Below are 19,288 nucleotides of genomic sequence, written 5' to 3' on the forward strand. Positions count from 1 at the left end.
AAAGGGAGGGGGAGAGACGGGGCAGGGGGTGTGCGTGTGGAGGGTCGGGCTGGTCCTAGCGCCCACCTTTTTGGCAAGAGGGGAAAAGGGGGGAGGGGAGGAAGATCCGGAGAAGGGCCCATTTCCCAGGGAGGGAAAGTCGAGGGGTTGGGGAGAAAGAAAGGGGTCCCCTTCCTTCCCTGGGGAAGGAGGCGTATTAGATCCTGGGAGGGGAGCCTGGAATTCGAGGCAGCTAAACCAAGGGAGAGGGGTTGGAGGGGTGGGGGATCTGCCCCCCCATGAAAGGGCATGCCTCACCAGGCCCGCTGGGTGAACAGGATTGGTGCCCTGTCCTTCAGCTGAGGGGCAGGTGACCCCTAGTCAGAAAGGGAAGTGCCACAGACTCCGGAAAGTGCCCACCTCTGGCAGGGAAGTAAAAGGGAGAGTGCAATAGGTTTCCTTGGGTGTGCAGGAAGCGCCCCCACCCCCGACAGTCCGTCAGCGGAGAGGAGCCCTCATTCTCCGCCAATGGATTCCGGTTGACAACTGGTGAGGGACGACCGGCCCTGCTTTCTTCATGCCCCTTCACCGTCCCCACCTGGAAATATGATCAGCGCCCCAGATGTGGTGGCGTTTACCAAAGAGGACGAGTATGAAGAAGAGGCCTACAGCGAGCCAGCCTTGCCTGAGGAATACTCTGTTCCGCTCTTCCCTTTTGCCAGCCAAGGAGCCAACCCCTGGTCCAAGCTCTCAGGTGCCAAGTTCACCCGGGACTTCATCCTTATATCCGAGTTCTCAGAGCAAGTGGGACCCCAGCCTTTGCTCACCATTCCGGATGATGCCAAAGTTTCCGGCACCTTTGATCTCAACTATTTTTCCCTCCGCATCATGTCGGTGGACTACCAGGCTTCCTTTGTGGGGCACCCTCCTGGATGCCCTTACCCAAAGCTGAACTTCGTGGAGGATTCTAAAGTAGTGCTGGGCGATTCCAAGGAAGGAGCTTTTGCTTACGTGCATCACCTGACTCTCTATGATCTCGAAGCGAGAGGCTTTGTCCGGCCTTTCTGCATGGCCTACATTTCTGCCGATGAGCACAAGATTATGCAGATGTTTCAGGAACTCTCTGCAGAGTTCTCCAAAGCATCAGAATGCTTAAAGACTGGCAACCGAAAAGCTTTTGCGAATGAACTGGAAAAGAAACTGAAAGACCTTGATTACACTAGAACTGTTTTGCACAATGAGACTGAAATCCAGAAGAAAAACAATGAGAAAGGATACTATACCACACAAGCCATTGAGAAAGCCAATGAACTGGCTAGTGTTGAAAAATCTATCATTGAGCATCAAGATCTTTTAAAACAAATCAGATCATATCCTTACAGTAAGCTGAAAGATTCTGATTTTCACCCTTATGAGCCAGAGTGTGTGACAGAGCAAGTTGATGATAGTTCCGAACAAGGATTTACTACCTCGAAATCTGACGAACCCAGTGAAACACACCTTTATCCTCGCCTGTCCTCTTACACCCCAAAACTTATCAAGGCAAAATCTGCCAAGTGCTTTGACAAGAAACTCAAAACCCTTCAGGAACTGTGTGATGTTTATTTTTTCACCCAGACTCTAGATCAGTTACATCAAATTGAGAAAACGTTCAGAGGTGACGTTTGCTACCTCTTGACCAATCAGATCAGCAGAGCACTTTTGCAGCAGCAAACTATTACCAACTTCCTTTTTGAAGACATGTTCCTTGTTGATGAACGACCATCTGAAAAGCATTTAAATGGCTACCAGGGACCTAACGTAGACAGCCCCAATCCCAAAGGTTTGGAAGTCTGCCTTATTCCTAAAACATTAGTCAGCTTGGGATCTTACAAATCCAGTGTTGAGTCTGTGCCTATAAAGATGGAACAGGAGACTGAAGACATGCAGGAAGCAGAAGTCACTGACCCTGTTACTTATGACCAGCACGACAATCTTGAGTACCTCGATGCAGATCTTAAAGGAAGTGTTAGTAGTGGTGAAAGCATTGAGGTTTTGGGGACGGAAAAGTCTGCTACTGCCCTGAGTCAATCTGAAACGCAGGCAAGCATGCCACAAGCCCACCTGAGTCCACAAGTGGTGAGGAGCAAAGCTGTCAGCCGAAGGACCATAAGTGAGGACAGCATTGAGGTCCTCAGCACGTGTCCCTCAGAAGCTCTGATTCCTGATGACTTTAAAGCGAGCTACCCAAGTGCCATTAATGAAGAGCCTTATGCAGACGAAGAAGATGAAGGTTTTCGCTTTAGCCCTGTTTTAAATCCAGACAACCCTGAAGGCAACCCTGAACCAGAAAACCTGCTCCCTGTGGACTCTGCCTGTTGCATTGGAAAAGAGAGTCCAAATTTTCTCGAGCCTCCATCCAACATGGTCCCCAAACATTGCGATGGTGACAGTGTGGTCAGTATCCCGCCCCAGCCATACCGGCAAGGGGACCAGGGGTTTCACGTGAATTTCACGGACTATTCTTCCCACGATGGCGTCTTGGGAGGCCTCCTCACCTACGAACTCGACCCACATTATCTCTCAAGCAGCAGAGAGACGAGTAAAATGAGCCTGGATAAATGCTCAGACTCCACAAGCTACATCAGCAGCACAGCCTCCACCAGCTCGGACAGGACTCCTTCCCCTGCCCTTCCTGTTGGTCATTTTGGAGAAAGGCACAAGAAGAAGTCAGGGCAAAATGCACTGAGGTTCATCCGGCAGTATCCCTTCGCTCACCCTGCAATATATTCGCTGCTGAGCGGCAGGACTTTGATAGTGCTGGGGGAAGACAAGACGATCGTGGAGAAGCTCGTCACCGCACTCTCTATTTTTGTTCCAAATTGCGGTGCGTATGCCAAGCCGGTGAAGCACTGGGCCACATCTCCTTTGCACATCACAGATTTTCAGAAGTGGAAGCTGATTGGATTGCAGAGGTAAAAAAACTGCACCACCACCATAACCTACCCAGATCTTTAAAATGTCTGACCACAGGCCTATCTAGTCCAGCATTTTGGACTGTATATACAATGGGTTGCATCCAGCTGACTTTTGTTCTGAGTAGACCCATTGAATTTAATAAGATCTAAGCCTTCCCATTAATTTTAATAGGTCTAGTGTGAGTGGGACTGACATTGGATATAACCCGTTGTTAGTCCTACTCAGAGAAGGCTAACGCAGTTCCATTAATTTCAATGGGTCTAACTTTTGAGCAAAAGTTGTTTGATACAGTCCTAAGTTCCCATTGTGGCTATCCAGATGCCTCTGGAAAGCCCATGTTCTCCAGCAGCCGGTACTCATACTGTCTCTGATAGTGGAAGTAATAACATAATAATAATAATAATAATAATAATAATAATAATAATAATAATTTATTTATACCCCGCCCAACTGGCTGGGTTTCCCCAGCCACTCTGGGCGGCTCCCAACAGAATATTCAAAACACGATAACATCAAACATTAAAAACTTCCCTAAACAAGGCTGCCTTCAGATGTCTTCTAAGAGTCAGACAGTTGTTTATTTCCTTGACATCTGATGGGAGGGCATTCCACAGGGCAGGCGCCACTACTAAGAAGGCCCCCTGCCTGGTTCCTTGTAACCTCACTTCTCGCAGGGAGGGAACTGCCAGAAGGCCCTCGGAGCTGGACCTCAGTGTCCAGGCTGTACAATGGGGGTGGAGACGCTCCTTCAGGTATACTGGGCTGAGACCTTTTAGAGCTTTAAAGGTCAGCACCAACACTTTGAATTGTGCTCGGAAACGTACCGGGAGCCAATGTGGGTCTTTCAAGACCGGTGTCATATGGTCTCAGCGGCCACTCTCAGTCACCAGTCTAGCTGCCGCATTCTGGATTAGTTGTAGTTTCCGGCCATTGTGGTCCTGCCAAATACAGAACCCTCACAACTCTGGTCCCTGGCAGTACAGTTAAATGACAATTGATTCCCATTGACAAAAGAGGAGTTCACTGGTCAGAAATGTGCCCCATTCAGTCACCATTTGTTCTGCCATGGTGGGGTTTGGCGGTGATCATTTTCATGTCAGAGGCTTCCATACTTAATCAGAAACCTCCCCCGCCCCTTCCAAAGGTTAGCTACGAAAGCACCATTTAGCAGGAAACATGACCTGCCTGTTGATTTCCTTTGGTAGCGCAGCAGGGGTGTGCAATTGCCAGGGGGGACGTTGGTGCAGGAATGATATTTCCTGCTCTGGGTCCCAGAGAGAGATGTGGCTGAACTGAGACCTCCTGGCTCCCAATCTCTGCCACTTCACTTTATGATCTCTCAGAGACAGAATGCCTCCATACCTGTAGTTATTCTACCTTGGAGTTTCAATGTCAGCATATTATCTTCCCCCTTCCTTTCCAGAGCATCTTCTCCGTCAGGTGTCAACATGATGCACTCCCTCTGCCGCTACAGCCGCTACATCAGTATCCTGGATGCCGACAGCAAGACTCTCCGCTGCCCGCAGTACAAAGGGACCCTGATCCCCAGGCTCGCTGACCACCGCACGCAGATTAAGCGGGGAAGCACGTACTTTATGCATGTCCAGACCATCCTGACCCAGCTGTGCTCCAAGGCCTTTCTGTACACCTTCTACCACGACCTGCACCTGCCCATCAAAGAGGGGGAGACGGAGGAGTCCGTGGCAAACCGGCGGCTGAACTTCCTGAAAATCCAGCTGGGGCTTGCAAACGAGGACAGCAAAGTGGTGCAGTACCTTGCTGAGCTCCTGAAACTGCAGTACGTTCAGGATCCCGTCCGAGGGGTCAGCCCGGTGCTCAGGTTTGATTACGTGCCCAGCTGCTTGTACAAAATTTAAGTTGTGCCCAGCCTGCCCTGCTGCCTCCCCTCCTCGCCCGCCGGCTCACCTGTGGCCATCTGCAGGCCTAGACGATTCCGCGATCGACACACTAGTCATTGAGAACCCGTAGGACGATATGGAGGACCCCAGCGTGGCTAAGCCAACCTCATTAAAATGGGACTTCCTAAACCTCGGTCACACCTCTTCGGAAGAGGGGAAGTTCATTATCATTTGCTGCTTAAAGTGGGGAGCGTGGGGGTGTGTGTGTGTGTGTGTGTGTGTAGCATCTTTAAGGAGCAGTGGGATATCTCGACTATAGGGGATTTGCATGGCACGTGGTCGGTGCTGGGTACGTGTGAGTGGCACCAAAGACTTGTGCGCATTTTTTAGAAACCACAGTGAGCCACAGAAACATATTTCAGAAGTGCATGGGAGTGAATTGTAGAAGGTGGAGGGGTTTTGTTTGTTTTTTAAGCTAAACATAAGAATTCAGCTGTTTCACAATAGCCAGATGTTGACCCATCTCTCGGGTCTTTTTGCGGCATTGGTGGTTGCAATGACTCCTCGCATTGTGCATCCCTGGGGAGTAGAGGGGGGCCCACCTTGGCTCTTGAGGTCAGAGGTCTGGTGAAGGCCTTCTGAACCCTGGAAAAGCGCAAGGAGGCCTTGGCGGGGTGTTACACCGAGCACTGTGTCTCTGTAGTCCGCTGCACCTTGGCTTGCCTCTCCCAGAGGGGAAAGGGACACCCACAAATCCTTATAGCTGGCCCTGTTTCTGCAGTATGGGGGAGAATGTGAGGGAAGATGGAGCTGGGGAGGGTGTGCTTCGGACCCTGTCACACAGGCCAGTGCCACTGCTCCCAAGAGCACACTGGGAGAGGTCTCTGGAATCGCCCAGTGCCCTTAAACCTTAGCACTCAGGTGTCATTGGGATTGAATGTACTGGATTAGGCCTCCCCCACCCTCCCCATGCTTTGGTACAACCAGCCCCTGGCGGGGATGGAGGTCAGCGCTGGGATGTGCAGCTTCCAATTTGGCCTCACCCTTCCTGAACATCCAGCCTTTGCAACCGTTTTACTACCTCTGCTGTCGCTGCGCATTGGGGTGGTTGCCGGTCACGCAGCTTGGACTGGATGTTGGGGCTCCTCCTGAGTCACAAACTCTACCGGGTGCGATCAGTTTTGAGCCTTTTAAGAGTCTGTCATTACACTGGTTGAATCCGGTAGAGGTAGTTCCGCTTTCTTTCTTTCGTCCTGTGAAAACTTGAGGTCTCCGATGGGGCCACATCTCATCTGCGTCTTCTCCCTAGCTGCAGATAAGTACAGCGGCGGGAAAACCCAAGCAGACCGGCTGGCTGATAATTTTAGAGGCGGAGGAACGCCTTACTAGTTTTATTTCCTTTTCTTTCTTTCTTTTTGAAAGTTCTCTTTCCGTTCCCTGTGTGTCAGGAAGCTGGTGACAAGACACACGTTTTACAAGAGTAACTGGACTTGTGATATTTCAAAACCTCTGTTGAATGCAATTATGTGTGACAGAGTTCTGGAACTGAATGTACCACCGGAGGAAACTTCAAGGGCGAGTGTCAAGTTTGGTGTTTTAAGAGTACTGGAAAACTTGATGCAAAGCTGCACTCTGTGTGTGTGTGTGTGTGTGTGTGTGTGTGTGTGTGTGTGTGTGTAAGTAATGCTGCACTTTTTAGTTCAAGTAATGGGTTGGTAGAGGCCATCTGTATGACACTTTGCTGCTTTGTATCAGAGAAAAAGGATCTTGTGGGAACGGTACAAACCTTGCTTGAATCTTGCCCTGACGCGCCATTGTTCTCCAATAGGGCTGGGAAACCCAGCTAGGTTGTCAGCCACGATGGAGTTGCGGGCAAAGCTTTTCTACGAGAGCAGGTGGGGGGGGTCCCACCTTTTGATGCAGACAGCCCCATGGTGGCTTCACAGCAGCCAGGCTTCCAAGGCCTGACCCCACCTGTCCCACAGCAAAGTAGGCAGATAAGTTTCAAAGCTTTTTGGAGAGAAGATAGCACCCCTGTGCTGCTTTCTACCCCCCCTCCAAAAAAGTCTATTGGGTGGCTGTTCATTCATGAAGATGGTGGAGGGAAATCTGTTGTGCTTTGCAGTGAAATCATAGCAGCGTTATGCAAGGACTCCCAATATCCAAGATTTGGAAAAGGCCTTCCTGAGCAGAGTTGCTTTACCGCATCTGCAAGGCAAGGTATCTCTTTAAAGGGTGGGACTCAAGAGTCATGGGAACCGTGGGCCTATCTCCCCGAATGCTGTCATTGAGTAGTTCTCCCCCTGTACAGTTTAGGAATATTTGCCCATATTGTGACATCATCACACTGGTTTCCCCCTTCCCCATTGGTGGTTGGGAGCCACAGTATAGTGAATGTCTCTGGATATTTCAGGTAATCAACCTAGCCAGTGGGATGCCATTGTTGGCACATCTAGGTCAGTGTTCCCCAACCTCGTGCCCTCCAGATGTTTTGGACTACGGCTGCTATAGCAGCCAGGGGTTGGGGAAGGCTGGTCTATCCCAGGAAGCCTCTCCAATTTTAGATACTTTGGGTCCTGGTTTGTCAACTCCATTTGGCAGGCTTTTCTTCGACATCTCCCTTAATTTCAAGACCAAGCCTTCATTTATAGACTTTTCCTCCTTCAATGGTGGGAGGCAACACTTTCCCGAATTGCTGAAGGAATGTGTGTGTCCCTCTGAAGAGTAGCTTTTTCTTGCCTTCCTAAAAAGCCTAGTTTGCACATTAGCCTTGTATTCAGATATTTCTCCCACCACCACTGCCAATACAGAAAAGGACACCTGCAATTTATTTGGGATTATCCCTGTAACGGAGACACAAAATCTCACAAGGTCTTCTAGGTGCCCAGGCTTGGGCCCACCAGAGACTTTTGTTCCGATTTAGCTGAGCAATGCCTTTCCACCTGAACATTTGCCTTTTCAAAGCTTGCACTATAAGCAGAAATACATGAAGGATCCCTGAGGAACTGATCTAGATTCACAGTGGTCCTATCTACTCTGCCCTTCAGACAGTGTTCAGGGCTTCAGCATTGCTTATTATTATTTTTGCAGGTGCAAAAGGGACCTGTTACACTTGCAGGTGTGCCTGACATCTTGCCTGATGGAAGCAAGATCTGTGAATCACAAGGCTCTGGAATCGGTTTTGGCGGTTCACGACCATGCCACAGATTCAGTAGTGTGGCACTGCTGACTTTTTTTTTAAAAGGGTTCCCATATATGTAGATACAAGGCCTGCTAGTGAGCACCTTCCTTTTCTCAAGAGCCAAGACTTAGCCCAATCACCTGCAGAGCCTAGTAACGTGAACTAGCTTTCTGCTTTCGTGTCCTTAGCCAATCCTTAACAGATCGCCAACACCCCACAGGCTCAAACGTCCTCTTCCGCCCCTTGTCAGTTTTAACAGTGGTATTACACCCTAGCAGCGCCAACCAGCTTCAAATCCTGGTTACAAGCTAATCCTAGTTGGCTATAAGCTCCTGGCAGATGTGGTAAAAAAAAACCCCATGATTAATGCTGGCAGAGAGAAAGGGGAAATCCATACAGGACAGAGTGGGGAGACTGGAGGAGCTGGGGAGAAGCTCCCCCCTCTTTCATCAGTGGTTCTAGCGTCAAGAGGAAGGCAGATCCTACGCTTGTCCCAATTCTTCATCCTCTCAGTATAAGCTGCTTCCATAACGGAGCTCATCTAGCCATTTTGCAATTGAGGTGTTTGCATATCTCTGCTGCTTTAATCTTGAAAATATAACCATAGGCTGATCCATGGGAACATCACACACAGAGGATGTGAGTGGCCCACAAATTCAGCAGCTTAGGTACAATCGACCCCTTGAGACATGTGAATTGGCGCTGGCGCACTACATGCGCGGAGCTGGCGCTGGCCTGCTTGTGGATGCAATATGCAGGATCGTGGTCCCTCTGGGTGCTGTGGAAAGCCCAGACGCTGGGCCCCATAATTCTGCATTTTCTTCTTATCAACCAACTACTTGACCTTTCTCCATCTCGACTGGACTGGGCTAGCAGCTCCCTGGAAGTAACAACTCCCCAAAGTGATCTTCCTAACTGCATGTTCAGTTTCTTGTCCGCACTTGTAGGAACACAACACTTCGCTTAAGCAGTAGTTAGGGAGGGAAATGGAGTGTCTTCACTGAAGAAAATCTGAGCAGCATGCCTTCCATGTCTTAGTGCTGTTAAGGTGTGTACTGCACAAGCGCTTCACCAACAATACTCAACACCCAGTGACTACAATGATAAAATGTACATTGGAGGCAGGGGGAAGAAGAAGAAGAAATTATTTATTTGGGCTCAAGATATTTTTGAAATTCAAAAAATATATATATACTGGTTGTATTTTTTAAAGCTTATATAACCCTTGGCGTATATTGTGGTTCAATTCTTGATTTTATTGTGCTTAGTAAAAAATTGTCCTGACTCTATTTCTGAGCTCCTCTATCTGATACTAAAGCGGGGGGGGGGGGGGGAGAGAGGACTGGAGAATGGCAACCACAAAATTTTGGGAGTTGAGCAATGCAAGAGGTTAGCCATGGGTGGATCTAAACTGGGAAAAATGCTGTAAGTCAGAAATAAGATTGCTTTAACAAAAGAAAAAAATCTCTATGGAAAATCGCGTTTTAAAAATTCCTGGTCTCTGGCGCCATCTAGTGTTGCATGTTTATAGTGCATCCAAATTGCTGTTTCTTTGCTAATGTAGCTGACAGTCCCATGCCTTGGATTTAGAAAGACAGAATTCTGCCTTGCTATGTTGTTTTCAAATACCCATTGCTGGAAGCCACAGGTGAGGAGAGCGCTCTTGTGCTTAGATCCTGCTTGCAGGTTTCCAGCAGACACCTGGTTGGCCATTGTGAGAAGAGGATTCTGGACTAGACTGGCCACTGGGCTGACGCGTCAGGACTTTTCTTACATTCATGGTAGGCCCGCTCTGATAAAGTTGAATATCCGAGACAGTTTGCTTAAACTCTCCCCGTTCTCCAGCGATTGGAAACTTGTGCCAGTTGCTATTCCACAGCGATGTTGGTGAATGGAGAAACGTTATCTTCGCCCTTTCCAGGTATCGCTATACACAGCTGAAATCTTGGTAGTCTAAAGATGATATCTCAGGCACATGCCACGTAAAACAGCTGGATCTGACTGGAAGGTTCGTCTAGCCTTGTTTCCTGCAGTGGAATAGCTGCGTGGTTCTGAGAAACCCTCAACCAGGCCACAAAGGCAACGGCCAGCTGCCTAGCAGATCAGTGAGGGTTCAGTGATCTCTGAAGGAGAGGATTCTGCTTAGCTTTCCAATTTTCAGGTGTGAACACCCTGCTCTGGTAGCCCAAAGGACAATCAGCCACAGGGGCAGCAGGGAGACTCCCCAAGCTTTGCAGAAATACAAGAAACCTTTTAAGGGGGAAAAAGTAAAAAAGATGGGGGGGGGAGCCCCATTGCAGCAGGGTGGGAATGGAAAACCAGGTGGGATGAAATGTATCCCAGAGGCATAACTATCTTACTGGAACAGAGGAGCGTTCCACACCGCAGCACTTTGTTCCGGGTTGCACATTTCATGACTGATCCCTATTGACAGATCTGTGCTCTTAATACCCCTGCTAAATGCTCACAGTCATCCATCCCCAATCCTTGTGGCAGGGGGTTCCACAAACCAAAGCAAAGGAAGACTTTGGTTTGAGTTTTCCCGAATGAAGAAAACTCTGGTTTGAAAGCGGCTCAGCTATGCTGGCTGAAGACGCCTCAGCACAAAGATCTATCTTTTTGTTGTTTCTTGCTTAGGCTTGCAGTAAATCTGTTTTCTCCGAGACGCCAGCTTTAACGAGGAAGCTCAAACCCGGCAAAAAATCAGATTCATCCTTCCTTGTGACCCAGTCTGACATTTATTCAAACCCCGGGGGAGCTTCGAGTTGCTGTCGACATTATATTTCCCCCTTCCGCCACCTCTCAGCCTCTTCCATTTAAGACCTTTGGGTAATAGGTTGATTCCAAATGCAATATTTTTACTGCGATTTCCATTCGCAGCAACTGTGTGGCACATCTCTCTCGGGGCCTCTTTACCACTGCCAGGGGTATAATTCTGGGGTGTCCATTAATACGGCCGTTAACCCCGCCAACGGAGGATTCTAAAGCTACGTTTGGCCTGTGCCCATTTCCTCCCGGGGTCTATATTCAATGCAATGTATTTTTTAAAAGATGGGGTAGAGGTTGGTTAAAGAGCAGGTTTCAAGAGCAGCTCTGCTTGTAAGAACAGTAAAGAAAAGGGGACACTGGAGATACCTCGATTCCTCCTAAATCCCTCTTACGGGAGGGCAGCTTGATGAGACAACCCACACTTCAAAGCAGCCAAGAAGAATCGCGGCTGTTCCAGGCAGGAGTTTCCTTGCTGTTCTTCTGGCGTGGGGGGCGGGGGGACCGTGACTTTTATAGAACGGGCAAGCCAGGGAGGGGGAAGGTATCTGCAAAGGCCTCCACCTCCTGCCGGAGGGATCTCAGGGGAGCTTGGTACTTCTCGTCAGACACCAGCTTCTCCTTAAACTCTCGCAGCGTCGCTTTGGGACTCATGTCGCTCTGGACCTGCAAGGTGAGCTCAATACCTGCATGGGCAACACAGAAATTTCCTTGTTTGGCGGCTGAGTGGGCTACTGGGTGATCAATTACTACTTTGGACAGCAAAACCTCAGGAGAGGGGGAGAGGGGGCTGTGGATCAGGGGTAGCGTACGCATTTCGCATGCAGAAAGGCTCCAGGTTCAATCCCAGATGCCTCCCGTTTAAAGGACCGCAAAATGTCTCTAAATGTTGAGACGCCACAACCAGTTAAGAACCAATCGCTCTGCCGAAGAAGAAGAAGAAGAAGAAGAAGAAGAAGAAGAAGAAGAGTTTGGATTTAATATCCCGCTTTATCACTGCCCTAAGGAGTCTCAAAGCGGCTAACATTCTCCTTTCCCTTCCTGCCCCACAACAAACACTCTGTGAGGTGAGTGGGGCTGAGAGACTTCAGAGAAGTGTGACTAGCCCAGCAGCTGCATGTGGAGGAGCGGAGACGCGAACCTGGTTCACCAGATTACGAGACTACCGCTCTTAACCACTACACCACACTGGCCCAAGTTGACCTGGTGGCCAAATTTGGTATAGGGTAACTCCACGAGTGGGATGTGGGTGGCGCTGTGGGTTAAACCACAGAGCCTAGGACTTGCCAGCCAGAAGGTCAGCAGTTTGAATCCCCGTGACGGGGTGAGCTCCCGTTGCTCGGTCCCTGTTCCTGCCAACCTAGCAGTTCAAAAGCACGTCAAAGTGCAAGTAGATAAATAGGTACCGCTCTGGCGGGAAGGTAAATGGTGTTTCCGTGCGCTGCTCTGGTTCGCCAGAAGTGGCTTAGTCTTGCTGGCCACGCAACCCGGAAGCTGTATGCCGGCTTCCTCGGCCATTAAAGCGAGATGAGCGCCGCAACCCCAGAGTCGGCCACGTCTGGACCTAATGGTCAGGGGTCCCTTTACCTTTACCTTTAACTCCACGAGTGTGGCAGCCCAAACCCGCTGAAGGCCGGCCCTCCAGATGCTATTGAGCTCCAACTACCACCATCCCAATGATCTGGGATGAAGGAAATAGTGGTCCAGCAAGAGGCAGCGTGGTGTGGTGGTTAGAGAGTCAAACTAGGACCTGGGGGAAGCCAGGGATCATATCCCCACTCAGTCAGGAAGCTCCGTAAGTGGCCTCGGAGCAGTCACTGCCTCTTGGCCTCATGGGATTGTGTGGATTAAACGAGGAGGGGAAGAAGCATGGGCGCCACCTTGGGCTCGCTGGAGAAAATGGTGGGGTGTAAATAAGCAAGATAATTGGGGGGCGGCACAGGTTCCTCACACCTGAAACAAGGTGCAACCTAGTCTGAATTTGCATTTGAAACAAACATCCTTCCAGTAGCACCTTAGAGACCAACTAAGTTTGTTATTGGTATGAGCTTTCGTGTCACGAAAGCTCATACCAATAACAAACTTACTTGGTCTCTAAGGTGCTACTGGAAGGAATTTTTTATTTTATTTTGTTTCGACTATGGCAGACCAACACGGCTACCTACCTGTAACTGAATTTGCATTGGCACTTCCAAATCATTCTGCAAATAAGTGAGGGGATGAAACCAGCATTCACCTAAGGCAGAGGCTGCTGGCGAAGATGAGGTAGAAAGCAAAGCCCAGATCTCCAAAAACAGAGCTCCCATGCCCACAGGCACCTTCCTACCTTTATGGATGAAGTGAGCGACTTTCCGGAAGTCCTCTTCCAAGAATCCCCTGGAGGTAAGGGCTGGTGTTCCCAGCCGAAGACCACTGGGGCGCAGGGCACTCTTGTCTCCTAAGCACGAGGGAAGAGGCCGTGGGTTGAATCCAAAGACACGGTCAGCTGGCCAGTTTTATACATTGCATAGATAAACTGCATAAGAACTGAAGCCTGTTATTTAAATCCTCAGTTTTCCTACCCAGCAGTCTTCTAAAGTTGCTGCTTATAAATAAATAAATAAATAAATAAATAAATAAATAAATAGATAGATAGATAAATATAATAATTTATTATTTCTAATTTATTATTTCTCCAGCCACGCCAGGCGGCTCCCAACAGTTTAAACCCTGAAAACTGGTAACTCTAATGGTTTGGACAAGGCTTCCCCAAAGGACAGCAGCAGTGACAAAATAAAGGACAGTCAGTTGGTAGAACATGAGATCACAGCGTTGTGGGTTCGAGCCCCACGTTGTGTGAAATATTCCTGCATTGCAGGGGGTTGGACTAGATGACCCTTGTGGTCCTGTCTAACTCTACGATTCTATTATTCATAATAATAAAAATAATTTATTACTTGTACCCCGCCCATCTGGCTGGGCCTCCCCAGTCACTCTGGGTGGCTTCCAACAAAACATTAAAAACACAATAAAACATCAAACATTAAAAACTTCCCTAAACAGGGCTGCTTTCAGATGTCTTCTAAGAGTCCGATAGTTGTTTATTTCCTTGACATCTGATGGGAGGGCGTTCCACAGGGCAGGCACCACTACCGAGAAGGCCCTGTGCCTGGTTCCCTGTAACCTCACTTCTCGCAGTGAGGGAACCGCCAGAAGGCCCTCGGAGCTGGACCTCAGTGTCTGGGCTGAACAATGGGGGTGGAGACGCTCCTTCAGGTCTACTTTCCCATCCTTCCTGAATTCCTCCCCAAATGGGAGGGGTAGTGACTCAGAGGAAAGAGCCCCTACTTTGTGTGCACAAGCTGCCAAATGCCACCCCCTGGACCACTAGTTAAAGGGGTCTTGGGTCCAGGAAAGATCCTTCTCTTCTCGGGAGAGCAATTGCCAGGCAGAGTGGGCAAGATGAGGCCAGAGAAATCAGTGGGCAGACTAGGCCTGTTCTTACCCAGCTAGGAGGATCCGAATTCACCGGCCGAGGGAATGACAAGGGGAAGTACTTTGTGGAACTCCCAAATGTGAGTCAGGAAGGATAACATCTAAGAAATATAGAGTGGTACCTCGGATTAAGAATTTAATTCGTTTTGGAGGTCCGTTCTTAACCTGAAACTGTTCTTAACCTGAGGTCCCACTTTAGCTAATGGGGCCGCCCGCTGCCGCCACACCTCCGCCACGCGATTTCTGTTCTCATCCTGAAGCAAAGTTCTTAACCCGAGGTACTATTTCTGGGTTAGCGGAGTCTGTAACCTGAAGCGTCTGTAACCCAAGGTACCACTGTATCCCTCTCCTAGTTTCAATACACAACCCCTACACCAGGCATTTCTGAAAACTGCTAAACCCCAGCGCTGTGAGAGGGATGCTTGGCCATTGCTACGCACTGTGAAGAACCTCTTCAAGCTTGGCCACTCTCACCTGGGCAGGTGTTCTTGTTGCACGCAATGGAGCAGAGCTCAAGAACACGTTCGGCCCGCCCTCCGTCCGTGCCTCGGCTGCGCAGGTCCACCAGGATCAAATGGTTGTCGGAGCCGCCTAGGAGAAGAGCCAAACGCCAGCAGTGACTCACTCATGCCACCCTAAATTTGCAAGGGTGATTGGGGGGGGGGCAGCAGAGGGAAACGAGGAACATGGCACCCGCCAGCGAAGTTTGCAAGCATCAGTTCAGTAGGACAAGCAGATAAGAACTGGCTTCGCGTTTTAAGCGTCTAGAACAGGTGATCCTGATGCTGCTAAATCACAAATTAATATACCGTATTTTTCGCTCTATAAGACGCACCCGACCATAAGACGCACCTAGTTTTAGAGGAGGAAAACAAGAAAAAAAATATTCTCTCCCTCTCTGCGCAGCGCCTCTCCGTTTCTCCTCCCGCTTTGCTGAAGAGAAAGTGCAGAGAGGGAAAGCTATGCAGTGCCTCTCCAGCGAAGCGAAGTCAGAACAGCAAGACGGATCGCTGCTTTCACTGCGCAGCGATCCCTCTTGCTGTTCTGGCTTCTGGGATAGCCGCGCAGCCTGCATTTGCTCCATAAGACGCACACACATTTCCCCTTACTTTTTAGGAGGGGAAAAGTGTGTCTTATAGAGCGAAAAATACGGTAAATTACATCATCCCCGGCCGCTAAAACAACCTGTGCCCTTCACCTTAGGCTCTTGCCTGGCCTAGACTTTGGAACATGTTTTGGACCTGGGCTGAATCTCCACCCCTTGGCTTCTTGAGACTTGAAACTTGCTCTCTCTAGCAACTGTTTTGCTAGCCAGTATGGTGCAGAAGTTTAGAGCGTTGGGCTAGGACCTGGGAGACCAGGGTTCAAATCCTCCCTGCTTGGCTGGCCACAGTCACTTGGTGACCTTGGGCCAGTCGCTGCCTCTTGGCCTAACCTACCGCGCAGGGTTGTTGTATGGATTAAATGAGGAAGGGGAGAACGACGTATACCACCTTGAGCTCCTAGAAGGGGGTAGAACGGTGGTATATAAAATGTAATGAATAAATAAAATAAGAGGCTTTTAGCTTCTGGGACTGAGATATCAGCCCCCCCCCCCCGGCATCCCATGGAGCAAAACAAATCTGTTAATGGCAGCTCAAGCGTACGGTCCAAGCTACATTCTCTAAAGCAGAGGTGATGAACTTGCAGACTCTGTCCCCAGACAAAACATTGCAAAAGCCTCCAGCCAATTCACCTGGAAGCAACACCAGATATTAATAAAGGTGCAGAGGTTCACAATCACAGCCTCACTTGTAAGGAAAAGCAGGGGTGACTCTTCCTTTCATTTTCTCTTTCTTTCTTCCAATAATAATTTTTACTAGTTTTCAATTACAACAATCCAATAACAGCCTCATCATAACAATGCCAAATTATAATACAGTTAGTAATACCAGTGCTTTTGTTTTCTGGGGGTACGCAGGGGCACACATACCCCGAAACATTTTGTGAATCTAAGTGTGTCCTCATTGAGGGCAGTATTTCAATATGAGTAGGAAAATGAGAGCACCCCTAAACATTTTTTTAGAAAAAAAAGCACTGAGTAATACTAATCATTGAGGTGCCAAATTATACAATTTAGGTCCCGGCCCCCCCGTGCTAGAAATGATGGTTTGGTGATTTACTTTATTTCTGTTCCAAAACCTTATAAATTTCAGTTACGCTCCAGTCAAAATAACAACCCCTTATATCACAACAATCCCTTATATTGCAGTTTTAACACCTTCCCTTCATATTGCCGCATTAAATGATGTATACAGCTACAGGTGAAGAATTCAAACTCCTTGGTTCTTCCTGTGTGTGGCAATTATTCTGTCCGTAATGTTTCTTCCTGACAGAGCTGACACTCTCTCTCTCTCTCTCTCTCTCTCTCTCTCTCTCTCTCTCTCTGTGTGTGTGTGTGTGTGTGTGTTTTGTGTCCTAGCTGTTCCTTACCGGTAACAATGTGATATCCCAAGCCAACAAGGGCGCTGGATAAGGCCTTGCAGTTGGCGACAACCTGCCTCTGGTAAGCTTTGAATTCCGGAGTCATGGCTTGCTTCAGAGCTACCGCAATTCCTGGATGACAAAGAAGAGAGGGGGTGGGCAGGGGTGTGTGGAACAGGGAAAGATGTCTCATCAAACACCTCCATCTTCTCGGGCTTTTTCGGTGGCTGCTCCCAGATTCTGGAACTCCCTCCCTCCTTGTTGCCCTTCCACCAGATCTATCGCAGATCACTCATAGACAGGGTGGATTTGATTTAAATCACAATTTAAATCACTAGTCAGTAAGACTTGATTTAAATCATCACACCACACCCCTGAAAACTCATTCTTGCTGATAGAATCTTAATATTTACAACGAGAGGAAGGTTTCATTTTTGGAATAATAAATTTTTTACAGTCATATCCAAAGCTACTGATTTGGTTATACTATTAGAAATACATAGACAGATAATTATGAAATTATTGTGATGTTTAGTAAGTTAACTGTTTATATTTGGACAACTTTTCTGCTGTACTTTATTGGAAGAAGAAAAATAACCATTTCTTTAATAACAATTTAAACAGTTTATTTAACTAAAGCAATAACATTATAGCATATGTGTCAAACTAATTTAGACTGAGTTTTAGCACATATAAAAAACTTTAAACAAATCCTTATTTGCTGATGAATAGCCTTTGGACTATAATGTAACTTAAATAGAAAACTACCTTTAGAAAGATCTTTCCTCCAAAAGCATTTTATTTTAAAAATCTGATTTAAATTTTAAAAATCTGATTTAAATAAAAAAAATCCGTTTTAAATTATTTTTTAAAAAATTAAATCATTGATTTTTATTCACCCTGCTCATAGAGCTAGCAGTCTACCTCCAGTCTCCCTGTTTTAGAGAGCCTGCCTCACCTGCAATAGCGTGGTTGTGTGGCCCTCCCTGTAGCCCAGGAAACACTGCTTGGTTGATCAGGCTTTCATAGTTGTACAGGATTTCTTTCCCCGTTTTCGGATCCACGCTGCGGGCACCTGGGGAGAACAGAAAGGAGGAGGGTAATTTGGGGCAGGAGTCTTTGGGGTGCTGCTACTGCTGCTCTCGGCTAATCCTTCCCCTTGGCTTCAACTCTGCAGTCACCTAGAGCCAAACGCTCAACTCCAAACGCAATCAGCTACTGAGAGAGGTTGCGGCTCAGCAGCAGAGCACCCGCTTGGAGTGCCGAAGGTCCCGTGTGCGATTCCCGGTGTCACCAGTTAAAAGCGCAGGCAAGCAGGCGATGGGGGAGCTTCTCCCCATTTGAGTAGAAAGCACCTGGGGAGGCAGAGCAATGGTCTCTCTCAGTACAAAAGGACTTCAGTGGTGGTGTAGTGGTTGGTGCGTCAGATTTGGACTGGGAGACCAGGGTTCGAATCCTGACTCGGCCATGAAGCTCACTGGGCAACCTTGGGACAGTCGCTGCCTCTCAGCCTAACCTACCTCACAGGGTTGTTGTATGTGGATTAAATGAACCATGGACAAAAAGCTGGTCTATGAATGCAATAAATAAATAAATAAATACATACATACATACATACATACAGTGGTACCTCGGGTTAAGTACTTAATTCGTTCAGGAGGTCCGTTCTTAACCTGAAACTGTTCTTAACCTGAAGACCACTTTAGCTAATGGGGCCTCCCGCTGCCGCCGCGCCACCGGAGCACGATTTCTGTTCTCCTCCTGAAGCAAAGTTCTTAACCTGAAGCACTATTTCTGGGTTAGCAGAGTCTGTAACCTGAAGCGTGTGTAACCTGAAGCGTCTGTAACCCGAGGTACCACTGTATAATAAAACCATTACAGACGTACCTTAGTTATTGAGACGTCTTGTGACTTGAACGTTTGGGCTCCTGAAGGCCGCAAACCCGGAAATGAGTGTTCCGCTTTGCGAACGTTTTTTGGAACCTAAACGTCTGACGCAGCTTCCGCTTGAGTACAGGAAGCTCCTGCAGCCAATCAGAAGCCGCGCTTTGGTTTTCGAACAGACTTCTGGAATGGATTCCATTCGAGAACCAAGGTACGACTATATATAGAGTTCCTAGAAATTTACTTAATTACAAAATAAGAATTGACAGAATTAGCATTACTGGGGATATGAGAAGGGCCAAATGAAGTTGGCTTGGCGAACAAATTTATTTATTCTTAGCTGCCTATATTAGGATGTGGGTGGCGCGGTGGGTTAAATCACAGAGCTTAGGACTTGCCGATCAGGTTGGCAGTTCAAATCCCCGCGACAGAGTGAGCTCCCGTTGCTCGGTCCCTGCTCCTGCCTACCTAGCAGTCTGAAAGCACGTCAAAGTGCAAGTAGATAAATAGGTACCTCTCCGGCGGGAAGGTAAACGGCGTTTCCGTGTGCTGCTCTTGTTCGCCAGAAGCGGCTTAGTCATGCTGGCCACATGACCCGGAAGCTGTACGCCGGCTCCCTTGGCCAATAAAGCGAGATGAGCGCTGCAACCCCAGAGTCGTCCGCGACTGGACCTAATGTTCAGGGGTCCCTTTACCTTTACCTAGCTGCCTATATTAAGTCTTA

At 48.3% G+C, this 19,288-nt stretch overlaps 2 protein-coding genes across 2 annotated transcripts in view; one reads left to right on the top strand and one right to left on the bottom strand.

Annotated features, from left to right (window-relative positions):
• Positions 1-9,266, top strand: SMCR8 (SMCR8-C9orf72 complex subunit). The gene is made up of 2 exons (XM_080980992.1): positions 1-2,933; positions 4,361-9,266. Exons 1-2 carry the CDS (start codon positions 586-588, stop codon positions 4,812-4,814), a joined length of 2,802 nt encoding a protein of 933 aa, XP_080837118.1. The 5' UTR covers positions 1-585; the 3' UTR covers positions 4,815-9,266.
• Positions 9,106-19,288, bottom strand: part of SHMT1 (serine hydroxymethyltransferase 1) — a 23,543-nt gene continuing 13,360 nt past the window's right edge. Inside the window, exons 8-12 of the mRNA XM_080981078.1 lie at positions 17,639-17,755; positions 16,690-16,812; positions 14,692-14,808; positions 13,070-13,180; positions 9,106-11,429 (exon numbers count right to left, since the gene is read on the bottom strand). Coding sequence (XP_080837204.1) covers positions 11,257-11,429; positions 13,070-13,180; positions 14,692-14,808; positions 16,690-16,812; positions 17,639-17,755 — 641 coding nt within the window. The 3' untranslated portion in view covers positions 9,106-11,256. The remainder of the gene's footprint in view (positions 11,430-13,069; positions 13,181-14,691; positions 14,809-16,689; positions 16,813-17,638; positions 17,756-19,288) is intronic.

The sequence above is a fragment of the Podarcis pityusensis genome (genome assembly GCF_964106645.2).
Source record: "Podarcis pityusensis genome assembly, chromosome: 14".
Lineage (NCBI taxonomy): Eukaryota > Metazoa > Chordata > Lepidosauria > Squamata > Lacertidae > Podarcis > Podarcis pityusensis.

What these genes read in the sequence shown, in the direction of transcription:
- SMCR8 (XM_080980992.1), top strand. Translation starts at nt 586, where the DNA reads ATGATCAGCGCCCCAGATGTGGTGGCGTTTACCAAAGAGGACGAGTAT. An exon ending in AAGCTGATTGGATTGCAGAG is followed by an intron (nt 2,934 to 4,360) that starts GTAAAAAAACTG and finishes CTTCCTTTCCAG; the next exon opens with AGCATCTTCTCCGTCAGGTG.